The sequence below is a fragment of the Piliocolobus tephrosceles genome, chromosome 1 (genome assembly GCF_002776525.5).
Source record: "Piliocolobus tephrosceles isolate RC106 chromosome 1, ASM277652v3, whole genome shotgun sequence".
Classification (NCBI taxonomy): Eukaryota; Metazoa; Chordata; class Mammalia; order Primates; family Cercopithecidae; genus Piliocolobus; species Piliocolobus tephrosceles.
In genome coordinates this window covers 40,516,608-40,533,108 of record NC_045434.1, presented here as the reverse complement: position 1 = coordinate 40,533,108, position 16,501 = coordinate 40,516,608, and the positions used below count along the sequence as shown (strand labels likewise).

Sequence of the window (16,501 nt, the reverse complement as noted above, 5' to 3'; positions counted from 1 at the left end):
GTCTCTCTTGCTACAACTTATATCTCATGCAGATTTAAAATTAGTTAAGTATGTTGGCTCTCACAGTCTTGCTATGAGGTTTCTTCTATTTTCCATTCCAAGCCTCTGTCATCCGTTTCTTTTCTCTGGCCTGTTTCCTGCACTCAGAGCTTGGTGGCCCATCAGTAGTTACTCCTTCCACTTCTAGTTCACAACAGTGCTAAACCACCAACTGCAAACACGTCTTGTTAGTGCACTGCAATGGATGCAGCTACAATGATGGACAACAGAAGAAACAGGTAGATGGGGGTAGCGAGGAGGCAGCACTCAGTCTCTGTTCATGAGTCTAGATTTTTCTCAGGTTTAAGATGAATTAATACATTATTAACAAATCAGTACAAGCCTGTGGCTCGTTTTCCCCAACCACAAAAAGTTGCTATTGCAGAACTCTTCAAGAATCTTATGAAACATGCTTTGTAACATCAAATACAATGAATATGAGTTTAGTATCATAACATCCTTTCATTTTCAAGGATACTTTCCTTTTTCTCCTATAGCTTACAAAAACTCAACATAATATTAATTTATCTAAATGGGTGCTTACTGTTAGCTTTAGTAGAGGTCAAAGACAAAAGAACTGTGTTCCCCAGGACTAGGGGCCTGATGGCACTATCAAGGGCTAAGTTCACAAAAAATAAATGTACAAAAATTGTTCAAATATATGTGATATGAAAAACCAAATTAACTCAAAACCACCAGTATCTTCCCATTTTAGATGTCCCAAGATACTTTCTAAAACCATTAAATTTACCTGAATGAACCATGAAGTGTAATTTTAGTTAGTTAAATTGATTGGTTTACTTTTCAGTGCCACACTTAAGATCTGTGCTCCAGTTATAATAAAGCTAGGATCAGTGCCCGCCTCTGATTCATAATGACCGCCTATGTATCCCCTGTCATCATGCTAGGGACACTTTGCCTAGGGGATCATAACCCAGGGTCCCTGGATGAATTTACAGAAGTCTGGGAAGTCCCCAAATTTTATGAAAAAAAATCTGACATTCTCTTTTTTCTAGAGAGAAGGTCCACAGTTTTAGTACATTCTTACAGGGGTTTGTGATCAATCACTCCCACTAGCTACTGAAAAATGGTCAAAATCACTGCTTTAAATGATGACCTAACTGTCCAGTTACTAACTCAGTTACCACCCATTACATTTCAGTTTCTTGTCAGTTTTGTTTTGTAGTCTCCAAATGTAAGCACACTTTTTAAAAAAAAAAACCTGCTGGGCAATTTTATATTCTTTTCAAAAAAAGGATAATTGCATGTCCTTGCCTCCCTTTGCCAAGTGAAATAAAAAAACAAGCTACTTCATGGAAACATTTTTATCTCTTAGGTCTGTAAATCCCATTTCAAGAAAAGAAAGCTAGCCTGGTTATGATCTGAGGCAAAGTCTCTGACAGCATCCCTTCAGTGTCTACTTTAACAAAACCATCACTGTCGTCCCCCAAGCTAAGGCTCTGCAGTCGCCACATGTTCCCATCCAGAATTCCCATAGTGCTGGCAGGTGAGAGTTGGGTCCACTTGGCAAAAGTAAATATTTACCAAAGGCCACCAACCCAGCAGGGAAGAAAACTTATTTCCATTTTCCCTCAAGTGATTATGGTTGGATGTAATTCTCAAACAGTACCAGATTAAATTTTTCTGGTTAATCTGAAGTAACTGGCATAGTTACAGGGAGAAAATACTAACAATGCCCATCACATTCTGGCTCCGGCTATGCTTCCTGGAGCTGTGTGTGGACTGAAACTGAACAGGGCATGATGTCCTGAACAGAACAAAGATGAGGGTGGACACCAACCTTCAACATCCTTCAGCCTATGGCCACTAGATTTTTCAGAGTCAATCTCCCTGACAAGAATTCCTTGTTTCTTATGTTTCTTATCTGTGTTGCTGGAATAAATTATTACAAATTAGTGGCTTATAACAATACAAATTTACTATTTTATAGGTCTGTAAGTCAGAAGTCCAACAAGGGTCTAAGTGGGTTAAAATCAAGGTGTTGTCAGGGCTGTGTTCCTTTCTAGAGGTTCTAGAAGAGAATCCGTTTAATTCCCTTTTCTAGCTTCAAGAGGCTGCCTGCAATCTTTGGCTCAAGGCCCCCTTCATCCATCTTCAAAGCCAGTAACATGGCATCTATCTGATCCCGTTTCCATCCTCGTATCTCTTTCTCTGTCTTCTGCCTCCATCTTTTACATTTTTAAGGACCCTTGTGATTACTCTGGGCTCACTCAGATAATCCAAGATACTACTAGTATCCATTTCGCTACTACTAGTTTCCATTTGGCTCTGTGGGGGGTTACTAAAATTAATGAAGAGAACGGTATGGAATTATTTTGAAAAATTTCCTATATAAGTGATGGAAGTTAAACATTAATAAATAATTCTTAGAACAAATGAAAAGTTTAGAAAAATATCAAATTATGAGTTTATGTTCTGTTCAGGACATCATGCCCTGTTCAGTTTTATTCTACACACTCAGCTTTAGGAAGCATGGCTGGAGCCAGAATGTGACTAGCATTGTTATTATTTTTTCCCAGTAAATAAATAAATAAATAAATATATATATATATATGTATGTATATGTATATATGTTAAGGTTTTATATATATATAATATTATATAATATCTATATATATGTTCTGTTATATATGTGTGTGTGTATGTGTATGTGTATGTAATCCATCCAAGTTTTTGGGGGTTTTTTGCCTAGGAAGTCATCAACACCCAGACCTAGAGAAAATCTATTTAAACTCATCTGTTCTAGCAAAAATCTTAAATGGCAGCCTTCATTTACTAAGAAATTCTCACCCTAGTCAGGATATTCAATATGATTGTATGTTAAGCTAGAAAGGAAGCAAAGCAATGTTAAGATTTCCTGAAAGCTTTTCTACTAAATAAATGGGATGTGCATCCTGGAGCCACCAACCACTAAATCTCAACTGTTCCATGCATGGGTGGGTTGCAGGGAGGCACAAAAGACTTAATGAGTGACCGTCTCTGCTAGTTTCCATTTGGCCCTGTAGGAGGTTACTAAAATTAATTGAAAAGAAAGGTATGGAATTTTTTTGAAACATTTCCTATGTAAGTGATGGAAGTTAAACATTAATAAATAACTCAGAACAAAAAGTTTAGAAAAAAATCAAATTATGAGTTTCATAGTAACAAGATTTACTGTAAGTGTTCATGCTATAAGAGACCAGCACCTAGAGGTGACCTATGGTCCCAGTGTCACCTCTAGATACTGGTGACCCTAGAGGCGACACTGGGACCATAAGTCACACGAAGATGCTCAGAGACCCTTCGTGAGGGTTCAGTTTCCAGTATATTTCCCAGTGTTCTCTCTGCTGACAACTTCCTTTCCTTGGACCTGGAAGAGGAGAGGAAAGATATTAGAAACCTTGCCTCTTACTGAAAGAAAAGGAAGTACAGGAACATGAGCACTGCATGCCAGCATGAATCTAGGAATATTTGGCAAGTGCCTAGTGTAATTCCAGCGCTAAATAAAAAATTCAATTATTTTTAAGTGAGGTTTAACAAAAAGTAAATTGGAACATATTGTACGCATCTCAAAAACACCAGCTTCTCGTGCTATGAAAGGATTTGAGAACTGAATGGATTTGTATAACGGGCTTTTTATAGAAGGTTCACAACTACCAGCTCCCAGGTGGGAAAATGTTTTCATTAAAAATGCACATTCAGCCTCATGGCCTTGACAGTGATGACACGAGTCTATAGACTTATTTGTCTCTCCCACTAAACATGGGCAAAGACTGGGCAATGTTCACTGCTGGACCTTTCAAAGCACCTGCTTGGAATAGACATGAATAATGATAACTATTATTTATTTGTTAGACAAATAGTTCCCAAGCACCTACTGCAGGCACCATTTTGAGGGCAGAGCAATGAACAAGACTACCATGGTCTCTGAGTAGGAAAGACAGTCAAGAAATAAACAAGATAAATAAGATAATTTCAAAGAATAATAAATGCCATGAAGAAAGAAAACAAGGTAATAGTAATCTCTTAAGCACTTAATATTTTTCAGCCACTATACTAAGAATTTTACCTCTATTATCATCTTTTAACTTTATAATAACTCTATAATTAGGTGTTATTTTTGTTATTTTATAGATGAGGAAAACTGAAGCTAGTAAGATAAATCAACTGCCCAATACCACAGAGCAAGTAAGGAGTGCAAAACTGGAATAAAATTCAAATTTTCGGACTCCTAAGCCTATATTCTTAACCATTATACTATATGCCTTAAATCTGAATCTCATGGCTAAAAAAAAAAAGACAGGAAAAATTGCTTTTCCCATAATGTATCCCAAAATTCTGAAAAGAAAAAGTCTGTTTGACATCTATGACAAAATCCTTGGAAATAAATGAAATTTTTCAAGCTTTATATCTGATCAACTCCTGTCTACACTGTGGAAGAACTGGTTGCACTAACAAAGGCAGCTCCATTCTGCTGGTTATTGGTATGTCATGTTTTGCATATGAAAACGTTACTCCAGGTGACATAAAGAATGGATTTAAGGTTTCTATTCCCACGGTGGTACTATACTTACTTAAATTCACCCATGCCTCTCTCATTTGCTATCCCTGACCCTTCGGGAAAAGCTGACTGAGGTCAGGCATTTGGCCAGAGCCCATTCAGTACACAGAAACATTCCAAACATACAGACATAGCAATGACCTTTATGGCCCATGATCTAAGTGATCACCTAAGATCCTGGCCAACATTCAGTTTTATTTGGGTACAGCCCTCCAAAATATCCTCTATAACTCTGTGTTATAGAACCTTTTATCTCCCAGTGGTCTATCAATTTTAATTGTATTTAAATGTATTTGCACACTGATTTGTTTAATGTTATTCTTTCCCACTAGACATTCAGCATGAAGAAGGCAGGTTTGTCCACCATTATACACACAGCACCTTTTACAGTACACAGTACACATTAAAGAGCCGACAAATATTGCTTGAGTAGACAAATGAATAACAGCACTGATGCTCAAGTGAACTGCTCACAACTATGTGAAGGGAGGAGCCCTTGGGAAATACAGTTTCCAGGGAAAATCACTTGAGGTAGTAGTGAAAAGGATGACTAAGAAGGATTCCCAAACAAGGGTTCCTTTAAAGGTGATATTAACAAATCAAGGAAGGTGATATTGTACACTTGGAAAGAACTTTCAAGTCAGAAAGGCGTAGGTTTTAATTCTAGCTCTGCTACTTACTGATTGAATGTTTCTGAGCCACAATTTTCTAATCTGTAAACACAGGGGTAAAAATAAGTGAACTAAATGAGACAAAGCCTGTGAAAACACATGGCAAACAAACATGGGAAGAAGAAATAAGTTCAAAGACCTACTGAATTATTCTCTTCTTTGCAACATAAGCAAGCAAATTTAAGTCAGCTAATCTTAAAGCATAGTGTTTACAAATGACTCCAACCTTTAAAAACCTCGAATGTCCTCCACTGGGAGAACTCATTTGAAATTAAGGGAGTAATTCAGACTATCACTCAGTGCTTTCCACAGTGTGACCTGAGTGCCATCAGCTTGGCAAAGGTTTCTGGAGACCTAGTTAACCCCTACTCTGGTTCTTCTTGGCATTCTGCTTACTTTTTTTTTTCTTTTAGACAGGGTCTCGCTTTGTTACCCAGGCTGGAGTACAGTGGCACAATCTCAGCTCACTGCAACCTCCACCTTCCAGGCTCAAGTTATCCTCCCGCCTCAGCCTCCCTAGGGCTACACGCATGCACCACCATGCCCAGCTAACTTTTGTATTTTTAGTAGAGACGGGGTTTCGCCTTGTTGGCCAGGATGGTCTCGAACTCCTGGCCTCAAGTGAACTGCCCACCTCAGCCTCCCAAAGTGTTGGGATTACAGGCATGAGCCATTGCACTCAGTGCATTCTGCTTAATTCTGGTAACAGAGTACATATCGCAGAAAGAGAGAATGTTGAAGAAATGGCCCAAAAGGGAGTTATTGTGACAGCATCTGAAGAAAACTCTAGATATTTGTGCAAACATTTCATGGTTCTTACTGAAGGTCACTAGCTAAAGTAGGTTTCTACCTACATTTGAGGTTGGGCATATTCAGTAGTATCTAACACCCTTATGTTTAAATGGTATGGTGGAGAGAACAGATGATTTTTTTTTTTCCTCAGACCAAGTCCTACTGTGTTGCCCAGGCTGGTGCAATTTTAGCTCACTGCAACTTCCGCCTCCCAGGTTCAAGCAATTCTCCTGCCTCAGCCTCCCGAGTACATAGGACTACAGATGACTGCCACCATGCCAGCTAATTTTTATATTTTTAGTAGAGACGGGGTTTCGCCATGTTGGCCAGGCTGGTCTCGAACTCCTGACCTCAGGTGATACACCTACCTCGACCTCCCAAAATGCTGGGATTACAGATGTGGGCCACCGCGCCCGGCCAGATTTTTAACTGAGCAAGTGTATGTTTGAAGTTAGATAAAAGAAAATCTCAAAGCCCCAACACAAACTGCTGGCCCACAATTCAAGAACTTCCTCTTGGGTTAAAAGTAGGCCAATGTGGTCTACAGTGAACTCTGAGCCATGTTGAGAAGCACAGGAAACAGTGGTCCTTGGAAAATGGCCACCCCAAGTAAGGGGTAAAGCAAACACATGGAATTAGCTATACGTGAACTGAAACCACTGTCTATTGGCCAATCACAAAAGGCTCATATTATAGCAGAATAAAAAACTGTCAAAAGATAAAAAAGAAATCCCAGAAAGCGAACAGTTCCATATGAGAAAAGCCACATTATTAGAAGTCTTACGGGAAATCAAAGCTTGACATCAAATAAGCTTCTCTGGTGGGAAATAAATACTGCAGTATCTGTCTTCAATCCATTCTCGACTGATTACTGTATGATTAGCACATTCTGTAATAGCTTCTCAGTGTTAATTTCACAACAGATAAGCAAACTACTATTAAAAAACCAAAAGCAATTATTTTTAAAATTATGTCAGAGACCCATAAACAAGTCTACCACAATCTACTGACAAAATAATATTTCAAATGCTCATCTTCAGAATAGGCAAGTTTATACAACGTAATTGCTTCCTCTTAATTATAGACATTAAAAGTCTCAACAACCAATTTAAGAACCCACTGTTTCACAGAATGCACATTTTGGTTACATTTAATCAAGACTGAAGCCTGGTCCAAGATCTAAGTGTGAGTAGGAAATGAAGCAAGGAAGAAATTCATGTTGAGGTTTGTACTTATTTGAACAAATCCAAATTTCTGCAGAATAATCTAAATAAATGAGATTTATTTCTCTGAACTTCTATATCCTGTTTCATCTGCAGAACATGTTAGAACTTCATCTAGTCCCATCTCAAGCAGTTATCTACTTGTTTCAGAAATGCAAACCTTAATATTTTATCTTTTGCAGCAAAATATTAAGTACTGAGGGGTGGATCCCGGTCTTACGGATATGTAATTTGTTTTTTGTTTTTTTTTTTAATTTTTTTTATTATACTTTAAGTTCTAGGGTACATGTGCATAACGTGCAGGTTTGTCACATATGTATACCTGTGCCATGTTGGTGTGCTGCACCCATCAACTCGTCAGCACCCATCAATTCATCATTTATATCAGGTATAACTCCCCAGTGCAATCCCTCCCTCCTCCCCCCTCCCCATGATAGGCCCCAGTGTGTGATGTTCCCCTTCCCGAGTCCAAGTGAACTCATTGTTCAGTTCCCACCTATGAGTGAGAACATGCGGTGTTTGGTTTTCTCTTCTTGTGATAGTTTGCTAAGAATGATGGTTTCCAGCTGCATCCATGTCCCTACAAAGGACGCAAACTCATCCTTTTTTATGGCTGCATAGTATTCCATGGTGTATATGTGCCACATTTTCTTAATCCAGTCTGTCACTGATGGACATCTGGGTTGATTCCAAGTCTTTGCTATTGTGAATACTGCCGCAATAAACATACGTGTGCATGTGTCTTTGTAGTAGAATAATTTATAATCCTTTGGGTATATACCCAGTAGTGGGATGGCTGGGTCATATGGTACATCTAGTTCTAGATCCTTGAGGAATTGCCATACTGTTTTCCATAATGGTTGAACTAGTTTACAATCCCACCAACAGTGTAAAAGTGTTCCTATTTCTCCACATCCTCTCCAACACCTGTTGTTTCCTGATTTTTTAATGATTGCCATTCTAACTGGTGTGAGATGGTATCTCATTGTGGTTTTGATTTGCATTTCTCTGATGGCGAGTGATGATGAGCCAGTAACAGACAAGCAGAGAGCCAAATCAGGAATGAACTTCCATTCACAATTGCTTCAAAGAGAATAAAATACCTAGGAATCCAACTTACAAGGGATGTAAACGACCTCTTCAAGGAGAATTACAAACCACTGCTCAGTGAAATCAAAGAGGACACAAACAAATGGAAGAACATACCATGCTCATGGATAGGAAGAATCAATATCGTGAAAATGGCCATACTGCCCAAGGTTATTTATAGATTCAATGCCATCCCCATCAAGCTACCAATGAGTTTCTTCACAGAATTGGAAAAAACTGCTTTAAAGTTCATATGGAACCAAAAAAGACCCCGCATTGCCAAGACAATCCTAAGTCAAAAGGACAAAGCTGGAGGCATCACGCTACCTGACTTCAAACTATACTACAAGGCTACAGTAACCAAAACAGCATGGTACTGGTAACAAAACAGAGATATAGACCAATGGAACAGAACAGAGTCCTCAGAAATAATACCACACATCTACAGCCATCTGATCTTTGACAAACCTGAGAGAAACAAGAAATGGGGAAAGGATTCCCTATTTAATAAATGGTGCTGGGAAAATTGGCTAGCCATAAGTAGAAAGCTGAAACTGGATCCTTTCCTTACTCCTTATACGAAGATTAATTCAAGATGGATTAGAGACTTAAATGTTAGACCTAGTACCATAAAAACCCTAGAAGAAAATCTAGGTAGTACCATTCAGGACATAGGCATGGGCAAGGACTTCATGTCTAAAACACCAAAAGCAACGGCAGCAAAAGCCAAAATTGACAAATGGGATCTAATTAAACTAAAGAGCTTCTGCACAGCAAAAGAAACTACCATCAGAGTGAACAGGCAACCTACAGAATGGGAGAAAATTTTTGCAATCTACTCATCTGACAAAGGGCTAATTTCCAGAATCTACAAAGAACTCAAACAAATATACAAGAAAAAAAACAAACAACCCCATCAAAAAGTGGGGAAAGGATATGAACAGACATTTCTCAAAAGAAGACATTAATACAGCCAACAGACACATGAAAAAACGGATATGTAATTTGAAGCCATATGTAATCTGAGGGATCCTCTCAAAGAAAAAGAATACAAAATCATGAATATAAAATTACGCAGAGGGCACTCCAAGTGAGCGCCCCTTGAGGTTAAGTACCAGTGGCTTCATGGTAAATCCACCTCTAAACTATCTCAAGGCATGAACCAAGTCTCATATTTCTGAATTCCATCTGCATGGTGTCTTGCAGAAGCTGGGTATTGTGTAGGCATTGAGTACTTGTCAATTCCATTCATTTCAGAAGCAAGCAAAGGATCTGTTTATGAGATTAAATTCAAGGCCAAGCCTTGGCCCATCCAAATGGTACAAAATAAATCCTAACTCTCCATTCAGTTATACCTTACATGACAGCTTGAATTAAATGCAGTTTTATTTCAAGTTCAATGTTAGTCAGTCATCCAGTTAGTGTTTTAAAAAGCAAAAATATCTATCCTCTATAATAGAACAAAGAAAAGATTTAAAAAATATCAAAAGCTGGATGTACATGAGTCATAGACTAAACACTCCAGTTCCTGTGTGTATATGTCCTCTATTTAGGATGAAGAGCTGGAATTTACGTGCACTCCTTTACTGACTGTGGACATCTGTGGCCTATTATCAATATTCACCCCATAAACAGAAGAGGTTACCAATTCCAAAGTAAACTTGTAGGAGTTTTTTAATGTTTTGAACAGTCTATTCATACTGCCTGCCAACAGCATACTACATTTTTTTATAAACATGAAATACCAAAAAGATAAAATTCATACAATTTTTCAATTTTTATGTACAGGTATGATTTATTACATAAGCAAACAAACTATAAAAGAAATACCTCACCAATCCAAGTTTATATTCCAGGCTTATTTTGTCAAGCACTGCTATGCAAAAAACTACAGAACTTCCTATCTGTGCTGCAGCTCAAAGTATCATAACCAGATCAATGTATGACAAAGAACAGACATTTTGTGAGTGTTCTTGAAGATTAACATATTAATAACCATTGATCCAAATAATCTTACTCTATACGCATCTATGAGAAAACCACTTTGAGGGAAAACCCACTATTGTCAATAACCTTACTTATACTGGAATATAACTTTATTATTAAAGGTATTTCTTAAGACTAATAGATATGACTACACAAAAATGTTAATGTCTTTATAAAAAATTTTAATAAATAACTTTTAAAATGAATGAAAAAACTAGGAAAAATATTTCTAACATATGATAAGCAACAAACTAATTTCTTTAATATGCAGAGTTATAATTAGATGATCAATAATTAGATGAAAAGAGTCCAAAAAAAAAACAGGCAAAAGGATATGAAAAGGCAGAGTTCAGAGAAAACACAAACAGCCAGTAAGAATTTTAAAAGACACTAAACCTCACTCATAAATGTAAGAAGTATAAATGCAAAAACAACTACTATCATTTGTCAGTGGTCAGGTCAAGGTAAAGATAGTTTCAAAGGTACAGAGAAAATATCCACAGTTGGCAAGTGTGTGGGGAAAATGAGGAAATAGGCACTCCCGTTTTCTGTGGACAGGAATGTCATTGGTGCAATCTGGCAGTTATCTTTCAAATCTTTAAATGCTGATACATTTTGACCCATTAGTGACTCTTCTATGAAATTATCCTATAGAATTCTCAAGCAACTATTCAGAAGATATGTATTCAAAAATGCTCCTTGCAGTACTGTTTACAAAGTTTAAAAAACAAATTTGCCAGATGCGGTGGCTCACGCGTCTAATCCCAGCACTTTGGGAGGCTGAGGCAGGCAGATCACAAGGTCAAGAGATCAAGATCATCCTGGTCAACATGGTGAAGTCTCATCTCTACTGAAAATACAAAAATTAGCTGGGCATGGCGGCACATGCCTGTAATCCCAGCTACTTGGGAGGCTGAGGCAGGAGAATCGCTTGAAACTGAGAGGCAGAGGTTGCAGTGAGCCGACATCACGCCACTGCACTCCAGCCTGGAGACAGAGCAAAACTCCGTTTCAAAAAAAAAAAATTAAAAACTGGAGAGAACTTAAATATCTATCCATATAATAACCCATTCAATAAATATTATAAATCTATTGAAAAGATTTTGATAGATTCATCTATAGGTGCTAATTTTGAAATAAGAATTACATTTTTTGAGCTTTCAATATGCCAGCCACTGTTCTAAGCCTTTTATATATACTAATTCACTTAATGAGTAAAAATCTCCAAGATACACAGATAAGTAAAAATTGAAAATTGGCCAGGCATGGTGGCATGTATCTGCCATCCTAGCAACTCAGGAGGCTGAGGCTGACCTCTTGAGCCCCAGAGTTGGAGGATGCAGTGAGCTATGATTATGCCACTGCACTCCAGCGTGGACAACAGAACAAGACCCTGTTTGTAAAAATAGAAAAGAAATTAATTTAAAAAAATGAAAATTGCAGAACAGACTGTGTACTGTGATTCTATCTGTATCATAGATAAGTATATTATGTCATATGATAAATATATAAACATATCATATATGTGACATACAGTACATAAATGTGTGTATATATACATACTTCCTATACACCCAAAAGTGTGGGAAAAATACAAAAGGAATGGCTTACAGTGATTTCCTGGGAGGAATGGGATTGGAGCTTGAGGAAAAAAATCTTTCACTTTTAATTTTTACAATTATCTGGACTGATGGAACTTTCCACCATATACGTGGATTACCTCTATTTTTAAAATATTAATATGTGTTACTTGCCTAGTAGATGGTCTATTTAATTTTCTTCTTACTACTAATATTTTTAAATCTAATAAATATTATTTGGGGAAAAGGTAGCAATATGAATAAACTTTAATATTTTGCATACTCTTTCACAGTGTTAAGAACTTTTAGCATGAGCACAAATTACTTTCAAAACAAAAAAATTTAGTTAACAAACATCAATACTCAACAAGCCCAACAAAAAGCCGTATCTCATTTCCTTCCTTATGCAGGAAACCTCAGAATATAAGGATTTAGATGAGGATTCTCCTGATTCTAAAACAATTATTTGGCTGACAGTTTTCTTCCTCCCACTATCAAGTTGATTTAATGATATTTTCTGAAAGACCAAGTTTAATTCTAAATAAAACAGAAATAATGAGGAAAATCTAAAGATCAACAGTGTGTAAATTTCAATGTATACTGCTCTGCTACATGTAATATGTAGCTTAACAATACGGATCAAGGATGATATTTATGTGCAGATCCGTAAAACAGCCAATACCTGCTGACTGTTGATAGTTATCACTAGCATCACATCATCATTGCCACCATTCCTAAGCTGCTTCCTGTGGGTCTAAGAGTGCGCTCCTCACTGCACACATATTAGCACATTTCATTCCCAAAACATCCCAGTAAAATTCTTGGTCAACTGATTATTTACTGAATAATATAAAATTATAAAAATATGGAGAAATTTAGGGTGGCAAATAGTGAATGAAATCCATAAAGTAACTGAATCTAGATTTACAGTATTTACTCTCAACTCTTTCATAAATCTTTTAGGAGACATTTTTCCCCAGCAACAGACCAAAAGTGGCTCCTGAATGATCTTCTTGCCATTTGTGCCAAAGGTCATCCCTTCCCGTTAATCTTTCCTCACATATCTCTCTCCGCATACCAAGTGCAGGTGATTCAGAACCTCGTGCTCCACTCCATAAACAGTCTACATTTCTTTCACTTCATAAGCTCCTTTACATTCTTACCTGTCCAGTAGCAGTTCCAGCACTTCTTTAGTGGAGGCAAAGCCTCTGTACGTTGACAGAAAGATGCTGATATAGGTAAAGTCATTGTCCCCAAAAGCTGTCAGCAGGTTCTCCACAAGCTTCTCCAAGGTGCCAGCTTTTATGGTCCTGATCTTACAGGTCTCATATTGACTGACTGTGTGTCCTGGAGGCAGCTGGTCCCCTTCAACCTGCATAATAAATTAACAATTACCATAAGGAGGAATGACTCCCTAAAGTAAAACTGGAAGCATTGAAATAGTTGAAGGCCATAGCCTGCTATGTTTCCCCTCATTCCTATGTATTTATCCCCTTTGTTACCCAGGCTGGAGAGCCATGGTGTGATTACAGCTCACTGCAGCTTGGAGCTCCTAGGCTCAAGTGACCCTCCTGTCTCAGCCTCCCAAGTAGCTGGGACTACAGCTCAGGCAACTATGCTCTGCTAATCTTCGTACTTTTGTTTCTGGTAGAGATGGGGTTGCGCTATGTTATCCAGACTGGTCTCAAACTCCTGGGTTCAAGCAACCCTCTCACGTCGGCCTCCCAAAGTGCTGGGATTATAGGTGTGAGCCACTGCATGCAGCCTACCCTCACTCTTACTTAATTTCTCTACACGTCACATAAGGCAATGCTCTCTCCTGTGAGTTTAGTGTGGTAGGGTGGTGGTGGTGGAGGTATGTGTGTTTCCTTCCTTTCTAGATGTAGAAGTATTACTTAATAATGGTTACATTTGCTTCTACTTACTCTACTATCAATAACTAGTTTGCTGGCATAATTTTACCAAGGACATTTTTAATGATCCCAGGATCAGGTTTAGCAAGCATTCCCTTTGTTTTCTTCCATGGAAAGTTTTCTAACTCATTCTCTTTTTTTTTGAGACATACTCTTGCTCTCTCGCTCAGACTGGAGTGCAAAGGCATAATCTCGGCTTACTGCAACCTCCGCCTCCTGCGGTCAAACAATTCTCCTGCATCGGCCTCCCGAGTAGCTGGGATTACAGGCACCTGCCACCATGCCTGACTAATTTTTGCATTTTTTGTAAGGACAGGTTTTCACCATGTTGGCCAGGCTGGTTTCAAAATCCTAACCTCAGGTGATCCGCCCACCTCAGCCTCCAAAAGTGTTGGGATTAGAGGCATGAGCCACTGCGCCTGGCCAAACTCATTCTTTTCTGTTGTTGTTGTTGTTGCTGGGTTTTTTATTCCTTTTTTTATTATTATTATACTTTAAGTTCTGGGATACATATGCAGGTCTGTTACATAGGTATACACGTGCCATGGTGGTTTGTTGCACCCATCAACCCATCATCTACATTAGGTATTTCTTCTAATGCTATCCCTGACCTAGTCTTTCACCCCTGCCAACAGGCCCCGATGTGTGATGTTCCCCTCCCTGTGTTCATGTGTCCTCATTGTTCAACTCCCACTTATGAGTGAGAACATGCAGTGTTTGGTTTTCTGTTCTTGTGTTAGTTTGCTGAGAATGATGGTTTCCAGCTTCATCCATGTCCCTGCAAAGGACATGAACTCATCCTTTTTTATGGTTGCATAGTATTCCATGGTGTATACGTGCCTCATTTTCTTTATCCAGTCTATCACTGATGGGTGTTTGGGTTGGTTCCAAGTCTTTGTTATTGTGAACAGTGCCACAGTAAACATATATGTGCATGTGTCTTTATAGTAGAATGATTTATAATCCTTTGGGTATATACCCAGTAATGGGATTGCTGGAACAAATGGTATTTCTGGTTCTAGATCCTTGAGGAATCGCCACATTGTCTTCCACAATGGTTGAGCTATGAGTGAACAGGCAACCTACAGAATGGGAAAAAATTTTTGCAAATTCATTCCTAAAGACAGCTCCTATGGTAGGGTGCTGGAGCCGACTCATACTGGTTTTGGAGAACGGATTGTTAAATTTTAAGAATTTGTGTGAGCCAGCTGACATCATGTTGATAGCTTGAAAAACTGGCCATGGTTGGAGTATATTCTCTGTGGAAATCTATGGAGATGGAACTATGATCTGACTTTCTTCAGTCCACAGAGGGCAATGTGCATTTTGATTTAATATCATCAGCAATCAACAGAGCTGACTGAGAAAATGGTTTTACCAAGCAGCACTGGGTTAAGCTCTGGGGAGTGATGAAAACGGTGGGTGGGTGTATGACCCTGCCTTCTGGAAACTTGCAAAGTCTAAAAGAAGACATTTACTCATGAGAAGCAGCTAGCACACGAAAATGAAACTGTAAATGAATATTGGTAGATATAAACCATAATACATAAAAATTATTGGTAATAAAATCTTTACAGCTTAAATTTTGAGTATGAGGGAAGAGAATTAAAATGAAGAAAAATATTGGTGTGCCTTACATTCTTCAGTAAATCTGTGCCTAACAAATTATACAGAGATGCAATTTTGAAAGTTTAACTCATCCTTCATAGGCACTAAGGAGACTGCTCTACAGAGAGGAGGTCTATTTCTAAAGCAAGAATAATCCTTAGTGATGCAAACAATCACCAGGCGGCTTATCTGAATCGTAAGTTGAATTGTTTTATATCAGATTTCCTAAATTGAAATAATCACGTGAAAATTAAAGAAGAGACACAAATAAGAGAGAAGTGCATCTCTAATGATGATATTGTGCTTACTAAGTAGCATGTTTGCTTTTACTTCAACTGGCCTGTCAGAAATCAAACTACTGGAAGGAAACTAACAGATGGGATTGCTTTCAGAAAGACCAGAGTGGTGGCAACTGCTTTCAGAAGGGGGTTAGAATAGCTTAATGTCATCATGTCAAACTGCTAACAGGAATTAAAATTAAGACTCCAGCTTATGTGGTAGATGGCTTTATCTCTTTACTTAATTTTTTAAAGTTTTCTAGGGAGAGGGATCTGGTTCAGGCAAAATATCAAACGTTTCTTTAGGCCTCTTAAGACAGTTGACTCAGATCAGGGTCTAATAGCTGTTCTTTATCACTCTATATGTAGTTTTAGAACAAACCTTCTAGGACCCATCTGTTCCCCAGAAGCTCCAATTAACTTTATCAGAAACAATAAGTGAAAAAGATATATGGTTTAGAATTCTTTATGTTGTTAATTATTTGGTTCACTGTTGCTTTAAGTGTGTGCTGTAAAACACTAGTTCCAAAAAAAAAGTCCTGTGGTCAAGTTTGGGAACTATAGAATTCAAGAAAGTCAGTGACATGTCTTTACTGCAGGATTTCTCACACACTTTAATATGCCGACGTGTTATTCAACTCCAAGAGAGGGATATGGTATATGGCATTTCCAAATGAATTTCTCTTTAGTCTCACAGCATCTTGTAGAACTTCACAATGCACATACTTTGAAAAATTTTGGCTTATTAAATTACTGTAATG

General features: G+C 38.0%; 1 protein-coding gene across 2 annotated transcripts in view; it reads right to left on the bottom strand.

Moving 5' to 3' along the window:
* Positions 1-16,501, bottom strand: part of RGL1 (ral guanine nucleotide dissociation stimulator like 1) — a 289,540-nt gene that overhangs the window by 69,394 nt on the left and 203,645 nt on the right. For both annotated transcript variants that reach the window (XM_023203464.3, XM_023203463.2), the window contains exon 3: positions 13,105-13,313. In XM_023203464.3, coding sequence (XP_023059232.1) covers positions 13,105-13,313 — 209 coding nt within the window. The remainder of the gene's footprint in view (positions 1-13,104; positions 13,314-16,501) is intronic.